We start from the raw sequence: 25,632 nt of genomic DNA on the forward strand, positions 1-25,632 counted from the left end.
CAACCTAAGAGGCTAACACCATACACTCAACCAGACCGCCAATTTTTTAATTAAGGGCCAACACAGTCCCAACACGGGACTCACAGCTGTGCAAATCAACAAGCACACTTCTGAAATCGCCATCTGAAAATCCACTGCCTGCAATTGACTGAAAACTGGCCTAGTACTCTAAACAAGTAGTTAGATTGTAACAGTACATTTATTCTGGGACTTGAAATAAAGTCATACCCAGTACCACAGTAACCAATGCCTCACTCTGTGTTCCTATAGGGAACAAATGATTGTGTATAGGGCAGATTAAAACAGTATTGTGAATGCTCTTCATGTTGAGGTCTACAGCTACAGTACAGGTGTAGGATATTAATTTGAGCCAGTTTGCCACAACAGGAAAATAGTCCTGCAGCAACAAGAAATGTGAATTATTATGTAGATTGTAATTAATAGGCATTTTGGTAGGGGTTGATACAGGGAAAATCAAGTTAGACATTTCAAAGTGGAAATGTCTAACTTCAGAAGCCTTTTTAAACCTCAAATACATCACAAGTTCTAAAATGTCCTGTATACATCTCATTATGCTGTACGTCTGTACAGAGTCTCACTCTACATGTGATACAATAGCACCACGGTGCCTGGCGAAAAGCTGCCCAGCTGTTTCTGGCCCACGCGTACTGTGTGACCTCACTCACACTGAGCAGTGACGTCACTAGCCATCTGCCCAGAGCCGAGCCGCTGTCATAACAGACACGTAACTGAGCAGACAAACATTGGCCTTTGTCGAACAGTTTGTCTGATATTACGGCCGTTAAATATTATTACATATGGTTGTCAGTTAGGGATGTACTGAACATGTACATTTTGTTCACAGAATGATATTGGGCCTATTAAAATTAACAGATTATATCTGTAATCTCTCTCTGTCTCCCTCCCTCCCTCTCTCAGACTACCCACTGCCATACCAGGCAGAGTTCTTCATAAAGAACATGAATGTGGAGGAGATGTTGGCCAGCGAGGTTCTGGGAGACTTCCTTGGCGCAGTGAAGAACGTGTGGCAGCCCGAACGCCTCAACGCCATCAACATCACCTCAGCGCTGGACAGGGGCGGACGTGTTCCCCTGCCCATAAACAACCTCAAAGAGGGGTGAGGGCATAGAAATAGAAACAGAAACACTCTTTAGTGCAGTTCAATACATGGTTTAACAGAGTAGAAGGATGAATTTACATATCAACATCACCTTGGCGCTGGACAGGGGCAGACGCGTTCCCCTGCCCATCAACAACCTCATTGGGGTGAGGAACAGGGTCACCCTCAGCAGCCCTTAAAGGTCAAGAGTATTTTGATACATAGTTTGAAAGAGGATGATGAATTCAAATATCTTCAGTTGATAGAGGATGATGATTTCAAGTATCTTCAGTTGATAGAGGAGGATGAATTCAAGTATCGTCAGTTGATAGAGGGTGATTAATTAAAGTATCTTCAGTTGATAGAGGATGATGAGTTCAAGTATCTTCAGTTGATAGAGGATGTTGAATTCAAGTATCTTCAGTTGATAGAGGATGATGAATTCAAGTATCTTCAGTTGATAGAGGATGATGAATTCAAGAATCTTCAGTTGATAGAGGATGATGAATTCAAGTATCTTCAGTTGATAGAGGATGATGATTTAAAGTATCTTCAGTTGATAGAGGATGATGAATTCAAGTATTTTCAGTTGATAGAGGATGATGAATTCAAGAATCTTCAGTTGATAGAGGATGATGAATTCAAGTATCTTCAGTTGATAGAGGATGTTGAATTCAAGTATCTTCAGTTGATAGAGGATGATGAATTCAAGTATCTTCAGTTGATAGAGGATGATGAATTCAAGTATCTTCAGTTGATAGAGGATGATGAATTCAAGAATCTTCAGTTGATAGAGGATGATGAATTCAAGGATCTTCAGTTGATAGAGGATGATGATTTAAAGTATCTTCAGTTGATAGAGGATGATGAATTCAAGTATTTTCAGTTGATAGAGGATGATGAATTCAAGAATCTTCAGTTGATAGAGGATGGTGAATTCAAGTATCTTCAGTTGATAGAGGATGATGATTTCAAGTATCTTCAGTCATAGAGGATGATGAATTCAAGTATCTTCAGTTGATAGAGGATGATGAATTCAAGTATCTTCAGTTGATAGAGGATGATGAATTCAAGAATCTTCAGTTGATAGAGGATGATGAATTGAAGTATCTTCAGTTGATAGAGGATGATGATTTAAAGTATCTTCAGTTGATAGAGGATGATGAATTCAAGTATTTTCAGTTGATAGAGGATGATGAATTCAAGAATCTTCAGTTGATAGAGGATGATGAATTCAAGTATCTTCAGTTGATAGAGGATGATGATTTCAAGTATCTTCAGTCATAGAGGATGATGAATTCAATTATCTTCAGTTGATAGAGGATGATGAATTCAAGAATCTTCAGTTGATAGAGGATGATGAATTCAAGAATCTTCAGTTGATAGAGGCAGACATAAAAGATAGATACAGACATTAAAGCATGGTTTGTTACCTAAATATGCATCCTCAGAACGTACTATTGCAGCTTTATAATGCCTTGTCAACTGTCATCATCAAAGTATTGTATTCTTAAATAAGCATGCAAACATGGACTGCAACACAAACATGGACTTACAGATGCTTATGCAATGCAGGAGGGACCTTACAGTGACATTACCACTGTGAGAAAGTGAAAGAGAGAAAGTGAAAGAGAGCGAGAGACAGAGAGAGATCAACACACTGTATTAGACATTACAGCCTCAGACAAACACTGGCAGGCAGTTTTTAGTAGTCAGGAAGAATGAATCCCCATATGAATTGCCATAAGTTGTTCTAAAAACATGCATGGCCCCATTTGGGAAGATACAAGGTTGTAGAGGAGAGCCCCATAGAAAGACTGGGCCAGCAGGGCTAAGATATTACTGTTAGTGATATTACTGTGTAACCTAGCTGTTAAATCTTCCTCTCCTCTCCTTGACCTTAAATGTGCTTGCGTGTTTGTGTGTAGATTAGTCATGTTATATACCACTAACTGTCTCTCTGTCATTAAATCAAATGTATTTATATAGCCCTTCTTACATCAGCTGATATATCAAAGTTCTGTACAGAAACCCAGCCTAAAACCCCAAACAGCAAGCAATGCAGGTGTAGAAGCACGGTGGCTAGGAAAAACTCCCTAGAAAGGCCAAAACCTAGGAAGAAACCTAGAGAGGAACCAGGCTATGAGGGGTGGCCAGTCCTCTTCTGGCTGTGCCGGGTGGAGATTATAACAGAACATGGCCAAGATGTTCAAATGTTCATAAATGACCAGCATGGTCAAATAATAATAATCACAGTAGTTGTCGAGGGTGCAACAAGTCAGCACCTCAGGAGTAAATGTCAGTTGGCTTTTCATAGCCGATCATTGAGAGTATCTCTAGCGCTCCTGCTGTCTCTAGAGAGTTGAAAACAGCAGGTCTGGGACAGGTAGCACGTCCGGTGAACAGGTCAGGGTTCCATAGCCGCAGGCAGAACAGTTAAAACTGGAGCAGCAGCACGGCCAGGTGGACTGGGGACAGCAAGGAATCATCATGCCAGGTAGTCCTGAGGCATGGTCCTAGGGCTCAGGTCCTCCGAGAGAGAGAAAGAAAGAGAAAATTAGAGAGAGCATACTTAAATTCACACAGGACACCAGATAATACAGGAGAAATACATTATACTTGTATTATCAGATATACCACTAACTGTCTCTCTGTCATTATAGCTTACCTGTATACCACAGGAGGCTGCTGAGGGGAGGATGGCTCATAATAATGGCTGGAATGGAGTGAATGGAATGGAATGAACCACGTTGTTGATGTATTTGATCCCATTCCCTTTATTACGTCCCTGCCATTTCAATAAGCCTCCACAATTAAGGGGCCACCAGCCACCTGTATTTTAAGCCAGTGTCTAACTCCCTGCCTCGCTCTCCAGTGTGTATGTGATGGTGGGGGCAGACGTGCAGTTCTCTTCCTGCCTGAGGGAGGTGGAGAACCCCCACAACCAGCTGCGCTGCAGCCAGGAGATGGAGCCTGTCATCAGCTGTGACAAGAAGTTCAGGGCCCAGTTCGACATTGACTGGTGCAAGATCAACCTGGTGAGGACTGGACAGGACCCTGGAACCATGGTGTGACCTCTTGACCTGTTCTCTGACCATATCAAGCAAAAATTATAGTGTGTATGTTTTTGTGTGTGTGTTATGTCATATACACGCATACACGAACACAGCCAATCCACAATCTTCAGAAGAAAATGTATATTTAGTGACATTTAGACATGTAAACTGAACAAAGATATAAACGCAACAATTTAAAATATTTTACTGAGTTACAGTTCATATAAAGAAAGTCAATTGAAATAAATTCATTAGGCCCAAATCTATGACTGGGAATACACATATCCAGGCTGTATCACAACCAGCTGTGATTGGGAGTCCCATAGGACGGCGCACAATTGGCCCAGTGTCGTCCGGGTTTGGCCGGTGTAGGCCATCATTGTAAATAAAAATGTTTCTTAACTGACTTGCAGAGTTAAATAAAGGTAAAAAAATAACTAAATCTATATAATATGCATCTGTTGTTCACTTGTTCACAGATACCTTTAAAGAAAAAAGGTAGGGGGCGTGGATCAGAAAACCAGTCAGTATCTGGTGTGACCACCATTTGCCTCATGCAGCACGACACATCTCCTTCACATAGAGTTGATCAGGCTGTTGATTGTGGCCAGTGGAATGTTGTCCCACTCCTCTTCAATGGCTGTGTGAAGTTGCTGGATATTGGCGGGAACTGGAACACGCTGTCGTACATGTCGATCCAGAGCATTCCAAACATGCTCAAGGGGTGACATGTCTGGTGAGTATGCAGGCCATGGAAAAACTGGGACATTTTCAGCATCCAGGAATTGTGTACATATCCTTGCATCATGGGGCTGTGAATTATCATGCTGAAACATGAGGTGATGGCAGCAGATGAATGGCACGACAATGGGCCTCAGGATCTCGTCACTGTATCTCTGTGCATTCAAATTGCCATTGATAAAATGCAATTGTCTGAAGCTTATGACTGCCCATACCATAACCCCACCACCCCAATGGGGCACTTTGTTCACAATGTTGACATCAGCAAACCACTCGCCCACACGACGCCATACACGTGGTCTGCGGTTGTGAGGCCGGTTGGGTGTACTGCCAAATTCTCTAAAATGACGTTGGAGGTGGCTTATGGTAGAGAAATAAACATTAAATTCTCTGGCAACAGCTCTGGTGGACATTCCTGCAGTCAGCATGCCAATTGCGCACTCCCTCAAAACGTGAGACATCTGTGGCATTGTGTTGTGTGACAAAATTGCATATTTTAGTGTGGCCTTTTATTGTACCCAGCACAAGGTGCACCTGAGTAATGATCATGCTGTTTATTCCGCTTCTTGATATGCCACAGCTGTCAGGTGGATGGATTATCTAGGCAAAGGAGAAATACTCACTAGCAGGGATGTAAACAAATTTGTGTACAAAATTTGAGAGAAATAAGCTTTTTATGCGTATGGAACATTTTTGGGATCTTTATTTAACTCATGAAACATGGGACCCACACTTTATATGTTGCGTTTATATTTTTGTTCAATGTATTTTCCCAGCCACCCTGCTAATACTATATATATTTTGGGGTCATGTTGGAACATTACTGGAATCAGGAGGGAATAAGCAGGAAACCTGGGAACGCTCCAACCGGGATTTCTGGAAAAATTCAGCATTTTGGGGAAATTAATGGAATTTTGCCACCCTAATATCTATAGTAAATGAAGTACTGATTGAACCTCTCTCTTCTCCAGGTGGACATCACCAAGGTGGTCACGATCCACAGTAACCGTCCGGACCCAGGTACAGGGGTTCTGCCTGACATCGGGGAGTACAACCCCCCATCAGAGTCTCTGAAGAGCAGGGACTTCTTTGCCGACTTCCTCATCACGTTGGCAGTGCCCTCGGCCGTGGCCATGGTCCTCTTCACCATCCTGGGTTACTCCATGTGCTGCCGGCGAGAAGGGGTGTAAGTGTGCAGCTTTCACTTCTGACAGAAAGAGACACACAGAGACTAAAACACATGCAGACACAACACACACACACACTAAACACACATTTAGGTCTACACTTTTAAAGAGGAGATGGAACCAAAAGTATAGTGTTGTTTTGATGTGAGTTGAGGAGATACACGTTTACAGTTGGACTTCTCAGATCCTGAGGGATAGACTGATTAGTCTGAGTGCAGTGTCAGTGACCCTCAGTGGGAGTTAAGGGATGTTTAGTTATGCTACTGAGCCACTATAGATGGACGTCAAGAGGTGAAATATTCTGGAAGCGCAGCTTGTCAATAACCATCCAGTTTTATGGTCCATGCATGTTCTCCATACGTTACACTGTTCTGTCTCAGATCCATTTCTCATACTCATTTTGATGGTTATTAGCACAATCATCATGACATAGATGGTCAATCAACCATTATATTGCTCCTCCAACCCCCCACCCCCATTTACAGGCTGGGAGACTGTCCCCTCCAACCCCCCACCACTCAGTGTGTCCATGCAGTACTGTTCGCTTCTACCATTCATCCATCCATCCATCCATCCAATGCCACGTACTCTCCATTCACTTCAGTGTGAATGTCTTTTAACTATTAATATTAGTATTTAATTCATTCATTTTGTTTTGTTTCTAGGGATAAAAGAAACATGCAAACACCAGAGTAAGTGTTTATCCTCTCCTGTGTTTCTCTTTTCTTTTGAGTTTGATCTGTTTTGGTTCTTCTTTGAACCCCCGATCTTTCAGTTGGTTTCCCCTTTCACCTTTTGCTTTCAAATCGCCATGGTGACATGCTCATGTCCATCCATACTGTCATCTGTGTGTTTACATACCATCATCCAATTAGCTGCTCAAAGCTGCAAGGGGCATGTTAAAAAAGGAAGTTGATCTTAACCACAGATCCAGGGTCAGATATTGGTTCACCACCTCTAATGGTTGAGTATAGAAGGGGAACGTCTATAGTTCTGTAACTGAAGCAGGGAAACCTCAGGCCAGGTTTGTTTAGAGAGAGAGGGAGGGGGGGGAGAGACAGAGAGATGGAGGGGGGAAGAGAGTATGAAAGGGAGAGGAGAAATACTCTCAAACAACCTCCTCTAGACTCAGCAGATGGCAAATTACCAATAGTAACAACACAACACAGTTTCCTCCTACCAAGAAGAAACACACCAAATGCTGTCAAAATATTTCCTATGTTCTTATGTATTCCTTAATGCAGGTATGTACAGTACACAAGAGTGTGCCTGTTGACTGAGATGGTAAGAGCTCAGATGGTCCATTTATGGTGTATTTGTCTGTCCGTCTCTTCTCTCCTCAGTATCCAGTTAGTACATCACAGCTCCATCCAAAAGTCGACCAAGGAGCTGCGGAGCATGTCTAAGAACAGGGAGATCTCCTGGCCCCTCTCCACCCTGCCTGTCTTCAGCCAAAGTGGGGAGGTGGTGCCCCCCATACACCCAGACAACTACGAGACAACCAGCATGCCGCTGATGCAGACACAGACGTGAGTCCTGGCTGGAGTTTACAGACACACATGCAGGGACATAAACACATAGAAGAACAGATGCACACAATCTCTTTCCTTCTGGCACCATCTCTGTCTCTTTCTCTCATTATCTATCTCTCTTTCTCTCTCTTATGGCAGGCAGCAATGTAGTGCGCTGCCAACCCACAGCTCTCTGCGTCCTCCCCCAACAGGACAGGCAGCCTATTATCATAAGAGAGGTCTTTGAAACCTTGAATAAGGGTTTCAAATTTGGGGAAGCGACACTCTCTAATTGTTTGATATTTTTGACATTTTGTCAGGAAATGCAGCTCTGTCTCAGGTTCTGCTGTGGTGCAGTGGTAGTACAGCCTTTCCTCTACAGGGAGCCAGGTTTTCCTGTCTACCCTTCTCAATGGCAAGGCTGTGCTCACTGAGCCTGTACTTTGTCAAGGTTTTGATCAGTAACCATGGTAAAATAGTTTGCCACGGTGTCGGTTTAGGGCCAGATAGCACTGCATTTTGCTTTGTGCTTGTGTTTCCCAATAAGTCATGTAAATAATGTAGTTTTGTTTTGACTGTGTTGTAATTTGTTTTGATCTGATTGATTGGATGTTCTGGTCCTGAGGCTTCAGTGTGTTAGTAGAACAGGTTTGTGATCTCAGCCCCAGGACCAGCTGATGAGGGGACTCTTTTCTTTACTCAGCTCTTGGTATTGCAGGGCTTGGTAATGATATGAGAGGGGTCACTGTATTTTCCAAAACTTAACTGCTCTTTTTTGAGTTTTCATTATTAGTGGATTGTAGTTTTCCTCAGGACATGTAGGAGAATCTTACAGAACTCTGCATGCAGGGTTTCAATGGGGTGTTTGTCCCATTGGGGGAAATCTTGTTTTACAAGGGGACCCCACACCTCACTGCCATACAGTGCAATTGGTTCAATGACACATTCAATTAGTTTTAGCCAAATTTGAATAGGTATTTCAATAGGAATTGTTTTTTTAATGGCGCAGAATGCCCTGTGTGTTTTCCCTCTCAGTTAATTCAGTGCATCATTAAGGTGTCCAGTTGAGCTTATTTTTAAACCTAAGTAATTGTAGTGTCTGCAGTACTCTATATATTTTGTACCAATTGAGAAATTTGGTCTAATTCTCTGAGATCTGGATGTCTCTCTCTCATTGTCTCTTTATTGCTCTCTCTCTCTCTCTCTCTCTCTCTCTCTCTCTCTCTCTCTCTCTCTCTCTCTCTCTCTCTCTCTCTCTCTCTCTCTCTCTTTCTTGCACTCACTTTCTCTCTCTCTTGCTCTCTCTCACTTTCTCTTTCTTGCACTCACTTTCTCTCTCTCTTGCTCTCTCTCACTTTCTCTTTCTTGCGCTCCCCTTCTCTGTCTCTCTCTCTCACTCTCTCTTTCTTGCTCTCCCTTTCTCTGTCTCTCTCTCTCTCTCTCACTCTCTTTCTTGCGCTCCCTTTCTCTGTCTCTCTCTCACTCTCTCTTTCTTGCTCTCCCTTTCTCTCTCTCTCTCTCTCTCTCTCTCACACACACACACACAATGCTGTCCTAATAAAGTTTGTACTAAGCAAAAACATGAGTGAGAGTTTTGTCAAATTGGCTTAGACTCTAGACAATGCTATACAACGTTTAATGCTCTAATAATCAGATGTTCTCTAATTTCAGAAACCTGCAGAACCAGATTCAGATACCACAGCAACAGCCATCAGGTTAGTATTGACTCCTGCTTTAGGATGATTATTTTATTATCTCTTGAACCAATGAAAATGATACATTAAGGTCTCTCGCTGAGTAACATGACACCGTGGACTTAATCATGATCATTCTCAATCATCTAGGCCAGGCATAGTCATTGCACGTCTCGCGAGACGCATTCGTCTTTCTGCAACTTAATTGGCGGCTCGCTGCAATATTCTGAATGCATGTGTTGTGTTTTCCTCAGTCAGATGAATGTGTTGTTTAGTTACTAGAACAGTGGTTACGTGACTAACCTTCGATATCCGCTAACGGACTGGTAAGAGCGAACGCTAGCGGCTCTAGATTATTATCGACTATGACCACATCCCATTACCTGATTTCACATATTCTTGTGCTGTAACTTTTATTGAGGTAATGACAATAAGGTCAGATTCATCAAATTAGTTTTTACACAGTTGTTTCACATACCCCCAAGTGAACTGAAATAGAGAATCAAATAGCTTGATGGTCCATGTTAATAGTATCTTACATATCATGTGTGAATCCATTTGATATGATGTAATAGGCCTATGAATCAATTTGAGTTTGTCTTAGTTGTCTTTTATCTTTTTATCCAGATCAACCAAACACACTACAGAAATATAAATGTGATGAGTTAAAACATATGGGGTTATTTCTGATCTGAGAGTCTGCATAGATATTGCAGTAATGATTTTCCTCTCTGTTGAAGTAGGTCCTCATTTCCCTAAAGGGATGTAGAAAGTTGTATTACATACAATGTGTGTCCTTGGGTTGTCTGATGTCAGAATACTATTTCTAGCCTACATTTGCTCCTTTCCAAACTATACTGAACAACAAGATAAACTCAACATGTAAAGTGTTGGTTCCATGTTTTATGAGCTGAAATAAAAGATTCCAGAAATGTTCCATACGCACAAAAAGCTTATTTCTCACATTTTGTGCACAAATGTGTTTACACCAATGTTAGTGAGCATTTTTCCTTTGCCAATATAATCCATCCACCTGACAGGTGTGGCATATCAAGAAGCTGATTAAACAGCATGATCATTATACAGGTGCACTGGGCACAATAAAAGGCCACTCTAAAATTATCAGTTTTGTCACACAACACAATGCCACAGATGTTTCAAGTTTTTAGTGAGCGTGCAATTAGTATGCTGACTGCAGGAATGTCCACCAGAGCTGTTGCCAGAGCATTGAATGTTCATTTCTCTACCATAAGCCGCCTCCAACGCCATTTTTAAGAATTTGGCAGTACTTACAACCAGCCTCACAACCGCAGACCATGTGTAACCACGCCAGCTCAGGATCTCCACATCTGGCTTCTTCACCTGCTGGATCGTCTTAGACCGGCCACCCCGACAGCTGTTGAAACAAATTGTCAGAAACTGTCGCAGGGTAGCTTATCTGCATGCTCGTCGACCTCACAAGGGTTTTGACCTGACTGCAGTTCAGCGTCGTAACTGACTTCAGTGGGCAAATGCTCACCTTTGATGGCCACTGGCACGCTGGAGAAGTGTCCTCTTCATGGATGAATCCTGGTTTCAACTGTACCGGGCAGTATGGTGTCGTGTGGGCGAGCGGTTTGCTGATGTCAGCGTTGTGAACAGAGTGCCCCATGGTGGCAGTGGGGTTGTGGTATGGGCAGGCAGGCATAAGCTATGGACAACAAACACAATTGCATTTTATCGATGGCAATTTGAATGCACAGAGATACTGTGACAAGATCCTGAGGCTCATTGCCATGCAGCTCATCCACCGCCATCACCTCATGTTTCAGAATGATAATGCACGGCCCTGCAAGGATCTGTACACAATTCCTGGAAGTTGAAAATGTCCCAGTTCATCCCATGGCCTGCATACTCACCAGATACGCACCACCCATTGAGCATGTTTGGGATGCTCTGGGTCGACATGTACGACAGCGTGTTCCAGTTCCTGCCAATATCCAGCAACTTTGTACAGCCATTGAAGAGGAGTGGGACAACATTCCACAGACCATAATCAACAGCCTGATCAACGTTATGCAAAGGAGATGTGTCACATTGCAATGGGCAAATGGTGGTCACACCAGATACTGACTGGTTTGCTGATCCATGCCCCTGTCATGTGAAATCCATAGATTAGGGCCTAATTTATTTATTTCAATTGACTGATTTCCTTATATGAACTGTAACTAATTAAAATCTTTGACATTGTTGTATGTTGCGTTTAGATTTTTGTTCATTCTTTACCCCACCTACACTTCTGTAGTTACTGTGTCTAACTAGACTTTAGCTCCTCCTTGTGTGCATGTCAATGAACTGCAAGAGAGCCCTCTGCTCAGTCTAACTCTCTGCTCAGTCTAACTCCCTGCTCAGTCTAACTCCCTGCTCAGTCTAACTCCCTGCTCAGTCTAACTCACTGCTCAGTCTAACTCCCTGCTCAGTCTAACTCACTGCTCAGTCTAACTCACTGCTCAGTCTAACTCACTGCTCAGTCTAACTCCCTGCTCAGTCTAACTCATTGCTCAGTCTAACTCACTGCTCTGTCTGTTCATTTTATTGCTAACAAAGGAGATAGAGATAATTATTGTATGTCAACATTTCGGAGACTGGAGGTAAGTATGCTGGTCTGCCTTTGCTTCGATGTATAATTTTATCATTGCCAACTATATAAGAGACTATTTTACTTTGTACTTCATATGACATTAGTAAACAAGTTGAAATGGAGAATGTGCAGCGCTCGCTCACCATTAAAATCATTTTATTTAAACAACTATTAAAAGATTGATGTTTCGGACTTCATCAATGGCTGAAGCGTCAAGATTTTAACAATTGTTTAAATAAAATGAAAGGTTATTAATGTAGAGCGAGCGTTGCCCCTTTTCCTTTTCAATGATGATCATATTTTTTGGTTGCACCTCGACTTTTGTTGGTTGAGTGCCCTCTACTTTCCACAGTAGTAAAGTAGTTCAAATGTAGTTACCATATTCCCATTGTTAAAATATTCAGTCTCAGAACCTGTAAAAAATCGATATTTATATTAGATCAAGATCAATTATATGATGCAATATGCTTGAGTAAGGTCATTTTATTCTCCATTCTAGGTAAATGGTATTCCTGAGGAGAGGAAAGTGGCTGAAGCACTGAACTTGTGACAAGAGAGAAGCCCAAGAGACAGTGGTGGAGCTGCTTTCTGTCTGTCTGTGTCCCTTTAAGCCAAGTGTTTTTCTATGTCTACATCCTAAATAGAGTACCACAGTATGAGTCATAGTAGACATCAAACCTAGCGGTCAAATAGGGAAACGGTTCCAATCGTTTATCCACCATTCATTTTTCCCATAGGGGATTTTAAAAACACTTATAATAAGGGCTGTGTTTCATGTAGGCTTACCCTGGTGTGACGTGTTGATAACCGTGTAAATCTCTCTAGGACAAGGTGACTTTTTCCCATAAATTTGCTTGGATTTACCCCCCCCCCCCCCCCCCCAAATGAAATGCTAATTAGCTGCTAATGTGGGTGTCATAAAGAACTATAAATGTCATGATGATCTGGAAGAGAATGCCGAATTGAGGCAAAGGTAAGAATCTCTGGATTAACAATCTAATGTTAGCTAAATGTAGTAAATGGACAATTCTGTGAACTGTCTTGTGGAAGTTTTACATTAAAACAATACCTGTTAGTAAAGGTGTCAGCTAGAGATGACATGCAGGAGCTTGCAGGGATTTGTAGTTTTGCATTATGTCTACGTTGACCCAAATTAGCATTTTCAAATCTGAGAGTAGAGCCAAATATATTGATAAAAGTCACCTTATCCTAGAGAGATTTAATTGGTTATCAAAATGTCACACCAGGGAAAGTCTACATGAAACAGTCCTTATTTAAAGTGTTTTGAAAATCCCATATGGGAAAAATGAATGGTAGCAAAAGGATTGGAACCATCACCCCTTTTGACCGTTAGGTTTTATGGGTATTATGACACCTCCATTGTGGGGCTCTATACCCAATTTCCTGCACAACTTCTGACCAGGGCCCAGAGACACTACGTCTGTCACAATCTGCATGCCCCAGCAGTGTGTTCATACTCGACGCTAGTGTCCGTCAGTGTGCCCTTATGTATGTGAGCGAGTGGTGCAGAGTACAGTAAACTCATGATAAGTGCACTTAGTATGAGAGCAAGCTGATTAAGTGCAGTCCCAATTCAATTACACTCATAACTGTGTGCTCTTATTTAATGCATACGGTCACCACAATCCTAAACAGCTGCATTTATCAGTAGTCGACTGTGTGTGAATAACAAATGCTACATTCATAGGATATTTTGAAATATTTTGTGCATATGTTCTAGAAATGATATGATGCCATTAACAATATCATGTTAGTATTTTACTTTCCATGCACAATGCTCATCTTTAGAGAGAAACGGAGATGGACAGAGACGATCGTCAAGTCCAATCAAATAAAAATGTAAATGCTAATTTTCTGTCATATAACAGTAAAAATACATTTTGTTTAAATTTGCTGTCAATTGTGTTCACCGGCTGCAACTGTAGCACCAGGCCCCCAGCACACGCATTATAGTAATCTGTTCAGCCCATCTGTGGAAGGTCAGAAGGGCCCACTCGCTCTCCCCGGGGCATTTGTTTTCAGGGGTTGGATGAGCTTTAATATTGCAGATAGGTTGTTGCTTCCATCAATGTATTGTCTGCATCATTTCCAATCCCCCAGATATGTTTTTATATTCACACACATTCATTTTGTTTTTAGAATATACCTTTATTATTCCCCACAAACCCTACCACCCCTCCCCAATTGGAGTAAACTAATAAACAAATCTACCTTCAGTTTATACATACAAACACATTTCACAGAAATTATATTTGGTTTGTTTTTAGGCCTGGCCTTCCTCTATTTGTGATGTCCATCCAGTTTGGTTTCTATTTGTAACTGCTATTTCACAAAGTATATACATTTTACAGACCCCGTATGTTTTACATTGGTTATCTTGTTATTAGTCCCACCCTTCAGCTCCATTCAACCCCTCCCATCTTGCTCTTAACACCATCCATTTTGCATTTCTATTCGCCATATTATTTTTCAACTGTGCTGTGATGCTTCACGAAAGAACTGAACCTTTCTATTCTCATAGCTTTAAAAGAAAATGTTTGGCTAAAATGATTATTGATCGATTGACTGTGACTTTTCAAATCACCCAGTATTGCTATCTGCAGCGTTAGTTCTAGGTAAATGTTGCAATTCTTCAGCCATTCCTGGACCTGTAACCAAAAACGAGCTACAGCTGGACAGTACCAAACTAAATAATCTAATACCTGCCTCATCACAGCAAAATCTGCATAGCTGGGAAGATATACATCTCAATATCTCTCATTCTAATGGTTGCAAGAATATTGTAGAATAATGTACATTTTTGAAAGTTTGTAAAGTTTTGAATCTCTCCAGGTTGTTGCATTAGTTACTTCCTTAATCCCGCTCATCCTTGGTGGGACATAAAACGGCAAACATCTTCTACCACTGGACCCGTCTCTTCCAGCTCAGCCACCACTGTCCGTCGCCATGACATTTTTAGTCTGCCTCACATGCACTTTCTTGCTGGTGTTCACCTGAGGGCAACTTTGTGTTTTTTTTATCTCTGCATTAACACTATGGAAAATCTCCATTGAGCATTATTTCAGTCCAGGACGAGGCTTAACCTGTGTCTGGGAAACTGGCCCTCACTGTTTTGACAAGGAAGGGACAAAGAAGTCAGACAAGATTTTTAGGAAGGTTTGTATTATTGACAATGTAGAATACAAATAAAAAGTATCTATAAATGAAATGGGTACAACTCACATTAAAATGTCACAAAATAATATAAATGTACATAAAACATCTATTGAGGCTCTGGGGTTAACCTAGTTGTTGCTTCTTTCAATTTGAACCAAAACCAATTTAAAAAGATATATCCCCAATAGTGAATAACATATAGAAAATCAAAATACTGTAAATCAAAATAGATTTTGTTTGCCTATCAAAATGTTTCTCAGATGGAAAAACAGGTTGACACTGAACAAGATTCTGTATAATTGCCATCCTTTTGCCAACATTCTTCATTAATAAATCAATTCATCAAAATGTGTCATGTTTTGAGTTTACAAGCAAATAGGTATGTCCCTATGGACCCCGATCAAAAGTAGTGTATTACATAGGGAATAGGGTGCCCTTTGGGATGCACATAGTCATCTGAATAACCCCTAGTGCTAAGACTTTTGATTTCATTTGATTGAGAAGCTAGATGAACCTGAAGTAAATCAACAGTGTACACCCAAGTCCATTAACCTTCTATGGCACAGAATATTTACAGATAAAATTCTAAAGAAAAAAAAATAAATTTTCCATCTTAATGTACACTTACAATATTTGCAACGTTGCCTTAACATCAAGCTTTAAGCAGTTAATTTACACATTTAAGGGGTGTCGAATATTGACCACTATAACCAATGGCTCAAAATTGAATCAAAACGATTCAACAACTGGATATGAAGCGATTCATTCCTAACATTCCTGTGTATAAACTTAGCTAACACAGCAGAATTTGAAAATACACACAAAGAAGTGTTGTCTGAAAGAAGGCTTTACTGTTGGTGGATATTGCCCATCTGTAGGTACATGACAGGCTCAACATGAAGTACTGCTTTTCATTCTACAGCAACACTTTCCATTCACTCAACTTCTTTTAAATACCTCATCAAGCATCACGACGCGTCAGATTTCAATGCAAACGTGGCACTGATGCCGTATGGCAACTGACAAGAGAAAACAGTAGCGAGTAGAAGGCATTCAGTCAGGTGCAGAATTCATCCATTAGCAGTGGCCTGGCTACAGTGGTAGCTACTGATGCACATGACAGTAGGCTTTGTCAGAAGTTCTAACATGGTACAGTAGATGCAGGTACCTGACAAAAATGAAGGAAACACCAACATAGTGTTTTAATAGGGTGTTGGGCCACAATGAGCCACCAGAACAGCTTCAATGCACCTTGGCATAGATTCTACAAGTGTCTTGAACTCTATTGGAGGGATGTGACACCATTCTTCCATGAGAAATTCCATCATTTGATGTTTTTTTTGATGGGAAACGCTGTCCCTCACTAACTCAAGTGTTTCCTTTATTTGGTCAGTTATCTGTATGTACAAAGCAGTGCCTGTTCTATTGTAGCTCTGAGAAGCCTGGTTTAAGAGAAGGACCAACGAGCAACACAGAAAGAACATCCTACACCTCTCCTTACAACATACCAGGATAAGTTGGTGAAACAACAAACTACACACAGACAAGTGGTTGTGTCAGACCCAGAATGCAACAACATTCTGCGATAGAAATTCATAAGTGCATCTTCTGTCTGGCCTGGCTAGTCTTTCAGGTGGTGATAAAAACTAAAAATACCCATGCAATACTTCATTCACAAAATGTAGTCATAATAGTCTGAATATTAAAATGAAAAACTAAAACCCTGTAAAATATCAGCTTCATTTAAATAATTTAATACTGTAAATAAAACAGAGCTAGGTGACCATGACCTCTCAGCACAAGTTTCTTTCCATCCTAAATGCCACACTAGTATTGCACTGCATAGGGAATAGGGTGCCATTTGGGAAGCACTACAAATCCGTTGTTTGTCTACCCACTCTTCACTGTTACCACCATCAGAGAGAAAGAGCGCGAGAGAGAGCGGGAGAGAGCGCGCTCGCTCTGCTTTCAGTGAAAAGTCCATCCCAGATTGAGCTGCTTTAGACCAACAGCTGTGAGTGTGATTAACCTAGAGGAATGGAGCGAGAGAGAGAACAGGGGAATGGTTTGGCTAAGGGTGGGGAAAATGCTGCACGGACCACACAGCATGCATGAGGACCTTTAAGCTAGTTTAAAATCCACACATCTTCAAACTGTCGTGGAAATTTCCTCTATTTACAAAAATCATGAGAGCAAACCACACACATACGTCAGAGTTAGTTATCACAAAGTCCATATGAGCTCTATCACAACCCTGTGACTCTCAGATCAATTCAGTGTCTATCAATGAATTCTCTGAGAGTCCCTTCCACATTTCAACTTAGTTCCTTTATAGCAAAGACACACACAGGATAAGACAGCATCGGCATAATTCATCGTTCAGCTTTGTCTCCTTTCTCAAACTCAGAACCATAAACCAATCCTCCATATCAACAGGCATATATCAAATCCATCCTATCTTGACAAGATCACAGAGACACACTGACTGGCACACAGACATTGTGGAGCCAAGAGATACACGCTTGACCTCTCCCCTCTCTCCGGCCCAAACAACTTAGTCTTGACAGAGAACAGATACTGCAACCCTGCCACAGTATTATACAAACACATTCTGATGAGAAGTAACTTACAAACATATGATGAATATAAAACATCTTACCCATGTTACCACCTAATTCTGATTATTCCCCAACAGAACCCACCACCACCCCTGACCCCTGCCTCACTTTTCTTCTATTGTAAACGTCTATAGTAAAGGAGTCAGAACCTTATTCCATGCTGCTCCGTGGGGTGTGGGCCCACGTTGGGACTTCATCCTCTTCAGTGTATCACTTTCACCCCAGTACTCAGAGCAGTCAAAAGACAGACAGCAGAGATATTGCCTTGTCCTCAACTTGACCTGTCTGTTCACCCCCGTCGTATTTATTGAGGCATGACGTATGGAATGAAACAGGACGTCCCTCAATCTTTCAGACCCTTTTATTCCGCTTGGTGCCAAATGAATACGACCCTGGGGGCATGGAAGACTAACAAGTCAGTCAGTCTGTCTAGAAATCAATCTACCTCTCCCCCACTGTGGTACCTGCCCCCCTCCTCAGTGGCCTCCTCCTTGGTTCCCTTCAACGCTCCTGGACACCAGCAGTAGGCCCAGGGTGAAGACCCCGGCGGCAAGCAACCTCCTGAGCAGGGCGCCCCCGTCCTTGGGGATGGCCACCTGGGCCAGGTCGTTGGTGATCACAGAGATCTCGTGGGCCACGCACACAAAGATGAAGGTGCTGATGATGATGTTGAGCGAGGGGTTGCCTGGGATCAGCACCAGGATGCCCTTGGTGTCCGCCGCCAGCCAGATGTGGTACTGGCAGATGAACAGCTGGGGGACGGAGAGAGAGTGGGAGGGGGTGAGGGTGTTTGGGTACAGAACATGACAATGCAATAATTCAAATTATTGAATTCACAAGTATCATACAGAAAATTCACAAGTATCATACAGAAATTCAGCATCCCTGCCAGCAGAGTCCATCTTACCTCTAAGGAGATCTTCCCGAACCATGCGAAGAATGAGCTGTATAAAGAGCGGGAGTAACCGGGAATGTTCCTGATTAAGATGAAGGCTAGGATCTGAGAGGAAGAAAGACATTCCAGCCAATCAGCACATGGACCAACTGTATCAGGTGGGGGGGGGGGGGGGGGGGCTAGCATACCAATGCTAACAGGGGCTGGAACAAATTATGATCCAATATGTAGAAACAAGGGAACGTCAGCTCTGTTTCATTTGGGAGCAGCAAAATAGTGAGTGGACATTACCGTCATTATATGTCTAAAGATGAAGTGTAGCCCATGACACGTTGTTAATTCTTCTTCGGCTGGGCGACAGTAGAGTACACCCATCCTGTTATTGTAGAAGGCAACTCCCTCCCTTGTTATTTTGGGTTAGGTATATCATAGCCTAACAGGGGATAATTATGGAAGATAAATGCTAGTTTCAACAAAACCCTCTAGGCCACAGGTGCCATTATTTAACCTACCTAAAGGTTAGTCTACCCAAAGGTGATGCTTTCTCTAGTTATTGTTTAACGGCGCTTTGGCAATGTCAACATTGGTGAAATCTATGTCTGTGTCAATTACAATATGCTTTGTAGAAGGTGCATAAAGTGTTAGAAGGTGTTCACCAACTCCTTAGCTAAGGGCTAACTACTTGACAAATAACGAAAATTGAAGCAGTGTAGGACAAAATTACTGTGAGCAATGCTTTGTCTGAGACCAATGTTAAGCAAGGTCTGACCTCCTACTGTATTTACCTGGAGTCCTGAGATGTAGGGATGCAGCTCGTTGCACTCGGTCTTGTTTTTACAGCTGCTGGCCCATATGGAGTAGGTCTGGAACAGATGAAACATGGAGTGGGTAGGAAAGGAGTAGGTCTGGAACAGATGAAACATGGAGTGGGTAGGAAAGGAGTAGGTCTGGAACAGATTAAACATGGAGTGGGTAGGAAAGGAGTAGGTCTGGAACAGATTAAACATGGAGTAGGTAGGAAAGGAGTAGGTCTGGAACAGATTAAACATGGAGTGGGTAGGAAAGGAGTAGGTCTGGAAAAGATGAAACATGGAGTGGGTAGGAAAGGAGTAGGTCTGGAACAGATTAAACATGGAGTGGGTAGGAAAGGAGTAGGTCTGGAACAGATGAAACATGGAGTGGGTAGGAAAGGAGTAGGTCTTGAACAGATGAAACATGGAGTGGTTAGGAAAGGAGTGGTGTTCAAGGAGCACAACGTAAATCAGCTAAGAGATATCTTCCAGCTGAGATTTATTTCACCTCAGAGTGTGAATGTTAATGAGGGTAACTTTACGAGAACAGGTGATCGATATACTGGTTTAAAGGAATACCACACTCCAATTATACAAAACGCATCATTCTTGACATTTAATTTAAATCCCAGTTTCTGCTCTTTACTGAAAGTTTTCCATCTTAAAAAATGTACTGCTGACATGCACAATGATTTAGGGATTGTATTAACAGTGGACTAATAAACAAAATTCTAAAAGATAGTTTGAGTGTATTATTTCTTTAAGAATGGTTAAATACACCAAGTTGTTCTCTTTTACCATGAATGAGAACACAGAGATGAGGAGTAGAATGTTGGAGATCCTGGTGGAGAAGAGAGGCTCTCCTTTCTCCTCGGAGAGGCCCTGGCACTTCTGTAGTACCAGGTAGACAAAGGCAAACAGCATGCCATGGATAATGGCCTGAAAGACAAAGTCAAAACACACATTCAATTACTAATATAATAATAATAAAACAACATTTAGCAGATGCTTTTATGCAAAACAATTTAGTGCTGCGTGCATACATTTTTGTAGGGGTGGCCCCCGTGGGAATCGAACCCACAAAGTATTGACGTTGCAAGTGCCCTGCTCTACTAACTGAGCCACACAGGACCACTTAGTCTACTGTCCAACCCATAGAACGATCTTCAACATTAAACATCGACCAACAGATTCATCTAGTCAAGAGGTTTTTGGCACAACTCACTAAAGAGAGATGTGATATTTTGATACCTTAATATGAAAATATAATACAATAGAGCAACTCAAAGGCTGTGTTTAGACAGGCAGCCCAATTCTGATATTTTTTTCACTAATTGGTCAGTTGACCAATCATGTCAAATCTTTTCACACCTTTTTCAGAGCTGATCTGATTGGTCAAAACACCAATTAGTGAAGAAAAAAAGATCAGAATTGGGCCGCCTGTCTAAACAGAGCCAAAGAGTGTAGCAACCCGTTCAAATGTTTACTTACAAATCGATCCAGCTTCCACCTAAACCACCACTCATGAATGCTTCCATTCAGCTCAAAGAGCTTGGAGATGGGCCATACTGAGAAAATGTTCTCAAATAACCCCTGGAAAAGAGAGAGAGAGTAAGTTAGTTAAACATCCGATGATTTAGGATCAGTTTTGATTTTTAGATTAAATCTGAATTTGATTACATGGGCAGGGGGAGACCTGATCAAGTACACCACTCCTACTCTGAGACGCTTTATGAAATGACCTATAGCAGTTCATTTTTTTTTAATATCATTTTAAATATGAGAATATCTCTAAATGAGTGAATAAACCAGATGATGAACTCACCTGTGAATAAGCAAAGAAGCAGATGAACAAGAGTAGCCCAAGCAGCTTCACTAGAATCCCAACGTGCCACATCCCACTACCTGTAAAAAGACAAATGACAAAAAAAAAGTGCTGGAGAGTGTTACTTCACAAATCAACACTAGTAATTTTAACAGAGACAAATGTGCTGTGTGTATATACAGTAGCAGTCAAAAGCTTGGACACCTACTCCTTTAAAGGTTTGTCTTTACTTTTACTATTTTCTACATTGTAGAATAGTGAAGACATCAAAACTAGGAAATAACACATATGGAAGGAATCATTTAGTAACCCCCAAAAATATATTTTATATTTGAGATTCTTAAAAGTAGCCACCCTTTGCCTTGATGACAGCTTTGCACTCTTGGCATTCTCTCAACCAGCTTCACCTGGAATGCTTTTCCAACAGTCTTGAAGGAGTTCCCACATACACAGAGCACTTGTTGGCTGCTTTTCCTTCACTCTGCGGTCCAACTCATCCCAAACCATCTCAATTGGGTTGAGGTCGGGTGATTGTGGGGGACAGGCCATCTGATCTACTTCTTCAACTGACGACTTACACTACAACTGCTCATGATATTTACCTTTGAAACCCTATTTTATATAATTATCAATACTACCATCATCACTGCTACTTGTCCAGTACAATGGCTGACCCATACTGACCGTTGGCTTTCTTCTGCAGTATCTGGGGCCACATGGCCATGGTGGCGTAGATGACGACGAACCAGAAGGTGACCAGGGGCACAAAGTAGTAGAACTGGTACGGCCGGTCCATCACTAGACACAGCACCACCACCAGGAAGTTGAGACGGAACAGGACCTTGTGGAGAGACAGGAGTAGGGTGAAGTTGCTCCTAAACGCTGACCTTGGGTCAGTTTAGCATTCTCCCCACTAATTGTTGAAGTTAGGATTGGGGAAGGGAGGAAATGCACTTAGGGGAGTGGACAGACTTCCTGTGTCTGTCCACCCCAGAGTAGACAGACACAGGAAGTGGTCACATTTAAGCAATAAGGCATGAGAACCTGGGAATTATCGTGTAAATAACTCCTAAGTGCATTTCTTGTTTGAAGCCAAGGGATGGGAAACAGCCCCTAGGAGGGAGTTATTCTCGATAAGTCACGGGTCCGAGGGCCTAATTGCTTTAATAAAATGATTGCAACAGTTCTTATTAAAAACATTATACTGAGTAAATTAGTTTTATTTAATCCTTCCTTAAACAATAGTCTGAGAAAAAGCCAGTCGTTAGTTCTAAGAGTCTGAAGTTGCTAACCAAATGGGTTGGTAGTTCATTCTATTTGCAATGATTGGGATGTACAGTGCCTTGCGAAAGTATTCGGCCCCCTTGAACTTTGCGACCTTTTGCCACATTTCAGGCTTCAAACATAAAGATATAAAACTGTATTTTTTTGTGAAGAATCAACAACAAGTGGGACACAATCATGAAGTGGAACGACATTTATTGGATATTTCAAACTTTTTTAATAAATCAAAAACTGAAAAATTGGGCGTGCAAAATTATTCAGCCCCCTTAAGTTAATACTTTGTAGCGCCACCTTTTGCTGCGATTACAGCTGTAAGTCGCTTGGGGTATGTCTCTATCAGTTTTGCACATCGAGAGACTGAAATTCTTTCCCATTCCTCCTTGAAAAACAGCTCGAGCTCAGTGAGCTTGGATGGAGAGCATTTGTGAACAGCAGTTTTCAGTTCTTTCCACAGATTCTCGATTGGATTCAGGTCTGGACTTTGACTTGGCCATTCTAACACCTGGATATGTTTATTTTTGAACCATTCCATTGTAGATTTTGCTTTATGTTTTGGATCATTGTCTTGTTGGAAGACAAATCTCCGTCCCAGTCTCAGGTCTTTTGCAGACTCCATCAGGTTTTCTTCCAGAATGGTCCTGTATTTGGCTCCATCCATCTTCCCATCAATTTTAACCATCTTCCCTGTCCCTGCTGAAGAAAAGCAGGCCCAAAGCATGATGCTGCCACCACCATGTTTGACAGTGGGGATGGTGTGTTTAGGGTGATGAGCTGTGTTGCTTTTACGCCAAACATAACGTTTTGCATTGTTGCCAAAAAGTTCAATTTTGGTTTCATCTGACCAGAGCACCTTCTTCCACATGTTTGGTGTGTCTCCCAGGTGGCTTGTGGCAAACTTTAAACAACACTTTTTATGGATATCTTTAAGAAATGGCTTTCTTCTTGCCACTCTTCCATAAAGGCCAGATTTGTGCAATATACGACTGATTGTTGTCCTATGGACAGAGTCTCCCACCTCAGCTGTAGATCTCTGCAGTTCATCCAGAGTGATCATGGGCCTCTTGGCTGCATCTCTGATCAGTCTTCCCCTTGTATGAGCTGAAAGTTTAGAGGGACGGCCAGGTCTTGGTAGATTTGCAGTGGTCTGATACTCCTTCCATTTCAATATTATCGCTTGCACAGTGCTCCTTGGGATGTTTAAAGCTTGGGAAATCTTTTTGTATCCAAATCCGGCTTTAAACTTCTTCACAACAGTATCTCGGACCTGCCTGGTGTGTTCCTTGTTCTTCATGATGCTCTCTGCGCTTTTGACGGACCTCTGAGACTATCACAGTGCAGGTGCATTTATACGGAGACTTGATTACACACAGGCGGATTGTATTTATCATCATTAGTCATTTAGGTCAACATTGGATCATTCAGAGATCCTCACTGAACTTCTGGAGAGAGTTTGCTGCACTGAAAGTAAAGGGGCTGAATAATTTTGCACGCCCAATTTTTCAGTTTTTGATTTGTTAAAAAAGTTTGAAATATCCAATAAATGTCGTTCCACTTCATGATTGTGTCCCACTTGTTGTTGATTCTTCACAAAAAAATACAGTTTTATATCTTTATGTTTGAAGCCTGAAATGTGGCAAAAGGTCGCAAAGTTCAAGGGGGCCGAATACTTTCGCAAGGCACTGTATAAACTGGTTACCAACATAAAGTAAAACGTAGAGTAAAAATAACTGTTGTGTCATCTCCGTGGTATACGGTCTGATATACCACGCCTTTCAGCCAAATCAGCATTTAGGGCTCAAACCACCAAGTTTATAATTGAAGATAACACAGAGGGTGACTTGAGGTAAGGAACTCTATATTGCAGAGCCCAACCAAAGTAAAAACCTGTGTGAGATAAGCTTTGGCCAGACGGAATCTTTCTTATCAAGGGTTTCCTTATAAAGATGTGATCAATACAGTTGAGGCTAAATATCCATGTTTCTTTCATGTTTTGATATTTGATTCAAAGTGAATTGTTCTATGGCACTACATGTCAACACTTGTTCATTTGATATTCAGTTTTGTCCCTTAGAATAGGTATAGTTGCTGGAACCACTACTTATTAACTCTAATAAAACCCAATCATTTCCTATGGTTACCTGGCACACTCTGTATAATCCAAAGTCCCCTTTGAGCCAGAAGAAGGAGAAGTGTCCGTATCCTGTCTGGAAGAGGTAGGCTGCCACCAGGACACGGACATGCATGTACACGGGGATGAACTGGGAAGGAAGGTTGACTTAAAACACACATCCCTTCACTTGTCACACATAGCAGTAAAACATGCAATTATAATATCATTAATTGAGTTTATATTCAAAGCAATAAATCAAAGACAATGAATGGTGAAACTCACAACGCTGGCTCCAGATATGTGGTAGATGAGGATGACCAGCTGCATCCAGCCCTTCCACTCGTCAGTCTGCTCTCTGTTCAGCAGCTTGGTCTGCATGGGAAATAGAAAAAATCCCTGAGATAGATAGAGCCTTCTCTCAGATCAGACACGGACGATTGAGCTTAGCTGTCAACGACAACAACTTTAAATCCTTTAAAACAGAAAGATCTCTCAATTTATGTAGGCCTATGCTTACACCCACAAAAAAAAAACCTCTCCCAAAAACACCACTTTCCACCCAACTCCCTTAAACATTCTATCCCAAACCCTCTCACCTCCTTGCTGTTCTCACTGTAGAAGATCCCCAGGACAAACATATAGATGAGGGGGATGAAGAAGGTGGAGTGGGTGTAGAACTTCTGCTCCTTCATGAAGACGTTGGCCCGGTCACATAGGTAAAAGTAGACCATGATGAGGCCCATCTTACACAGGGCCTGGAACGGAGCCTTGTGGTTGAGCGGAGATGCTGCCGTGGCTGGCTTTTTCTCTTCGCCGCTCTCCACGTTGGGGGGCGTGGGCCGGGACTTCCAGCTCCTGTTAAATTTGTTTACACGACACTTAGCAAAATGCTTTTATCCGAAGCGACTTACAGTACAGTGAAACTTTATGTATATAATGAGGTCACATTGAGATCCAGGTCACAAAATAGTCCAGGTCCATGCATCAGTATGTGGCCCCAGTG

The 25,632-nt window shown here is 41.8% G+C and overlaps 2 protein-coding genes across 14 annotated transcripts in view; one reads left to right on the forward strand and one right to left on the reverse strand.

Moving 5' to 3' along the window:
* Positions 1–15,454, forward strand: part of LOC139373781 (sarcoglycan, epsilon) — a 26,972-nt gene extending 11,518 nt beyond the window's left edge. For 2 of the 9 annotated variants that reach the window (XM_071114770.1, XM_071114767.1), the window contains 8 exons: positions 940–1,138; positions 3,996–4,158; positions 5,889–6,103; positions 6,770–6,796; positions 7,448–7,633; positions 9,287–9,330; positions 11,896–11,939; positions 12,429–12,611. In XM_071114770.1, the coding sequence (XP_070970871.1) occupies positions 940–1,138; positions 3,996–4,158; positions 5,889–6,103; positions 6,770–6,796; positions 7,448–7,633; positions 9,287–9,330; positions 11,896–11,939; positions 12,429–12,479 (929 nt within the window). In that variant the 3' untranslated portion in view covers positions 12,480–12,611. Of the gene's footprint in view, positions 1–939; positions 1,139–3,995; positions 4,159–5,888; positions 6,104–6,769; positions 6,797–7,447; positions 7,634–9,286; positions 9,331–11,895; positions 11,940–12,428 lie in introns of all 9 variants that reach the window. The other 7 variants (XM_071114772.1, XM_071114769.1, XM_071114771.1 and 4 more) reach the window with 5 other exon arrangements.
* The window catches only part of LOC139373780 (N-acetylneuraminate (7)9-O-acetyltransferase-like), a 15,835-nt gene continuing 5,294 nt past the window's right edge, over positions 15,092–25,632 (reverse strand). For 2 of the 5 annotated variants that reach the window (XM_071114761.1, XM_071114762.1), the window contains 10 exons: positions 25,226–25,484; positions 24,912–25,001; positions 24,658–24,777; positions 21,920–22,076; positions 21,236–21,315; positions 20,902–21,003; positions 20,209–20,349; positions 19,405–19,818; positions 18,632–18,724; positions 15,092–18,476 (listed from right to left, as the gene is read on the reverse strand). In XM_071114761.1, the coding sequence (XP_070970862.1) occupies positions 18,201–18,476; positions 18,632–18,724; positions 19,405–19,818; positions 20,209–20,349; positions 20,902–21,003; positions 21,236–21,315; positions 21,920–22,076; positions 24,658–24,777; positions 24,912–25,001; positions 25,226–25,484 (1,732 nt within the window). In that variant the 3' untranslated portion in view covers positions 15,092–18,200. The remainder of the gene's footprint in view (positions 18,477–18,631; positions 18,725–19,404; positions 19,819–20,208; positions 20,350–20,901; positions 21,004–21,235; positions 21,316–21,919; positions 22,077–24,657; positions 24,778–24,911; positions 25,002–25,225; positions 25,485–25,632) is intronic. The other 3 variants (XM_071114765.1, XM_071114764.1, XM_071114763.1) reach the window with 3 other exon arrangements.

This window comes from Oncorhynchus clarkii, chromosome 18 (assembly GCF_045791955.1).
Source record: "Oncorhynchus clarkii lewisi isolate Uvic-CL-2024 chromosome 18, UVic_Ocla_1.0, whole genome shotgun sequence".
NCBI lineage: Eukaryota > Metazoa > Chordata > Actinopteri > Salmoniformes > Salmonidae > Oncorhynchus > Oncorhynchus clarkii.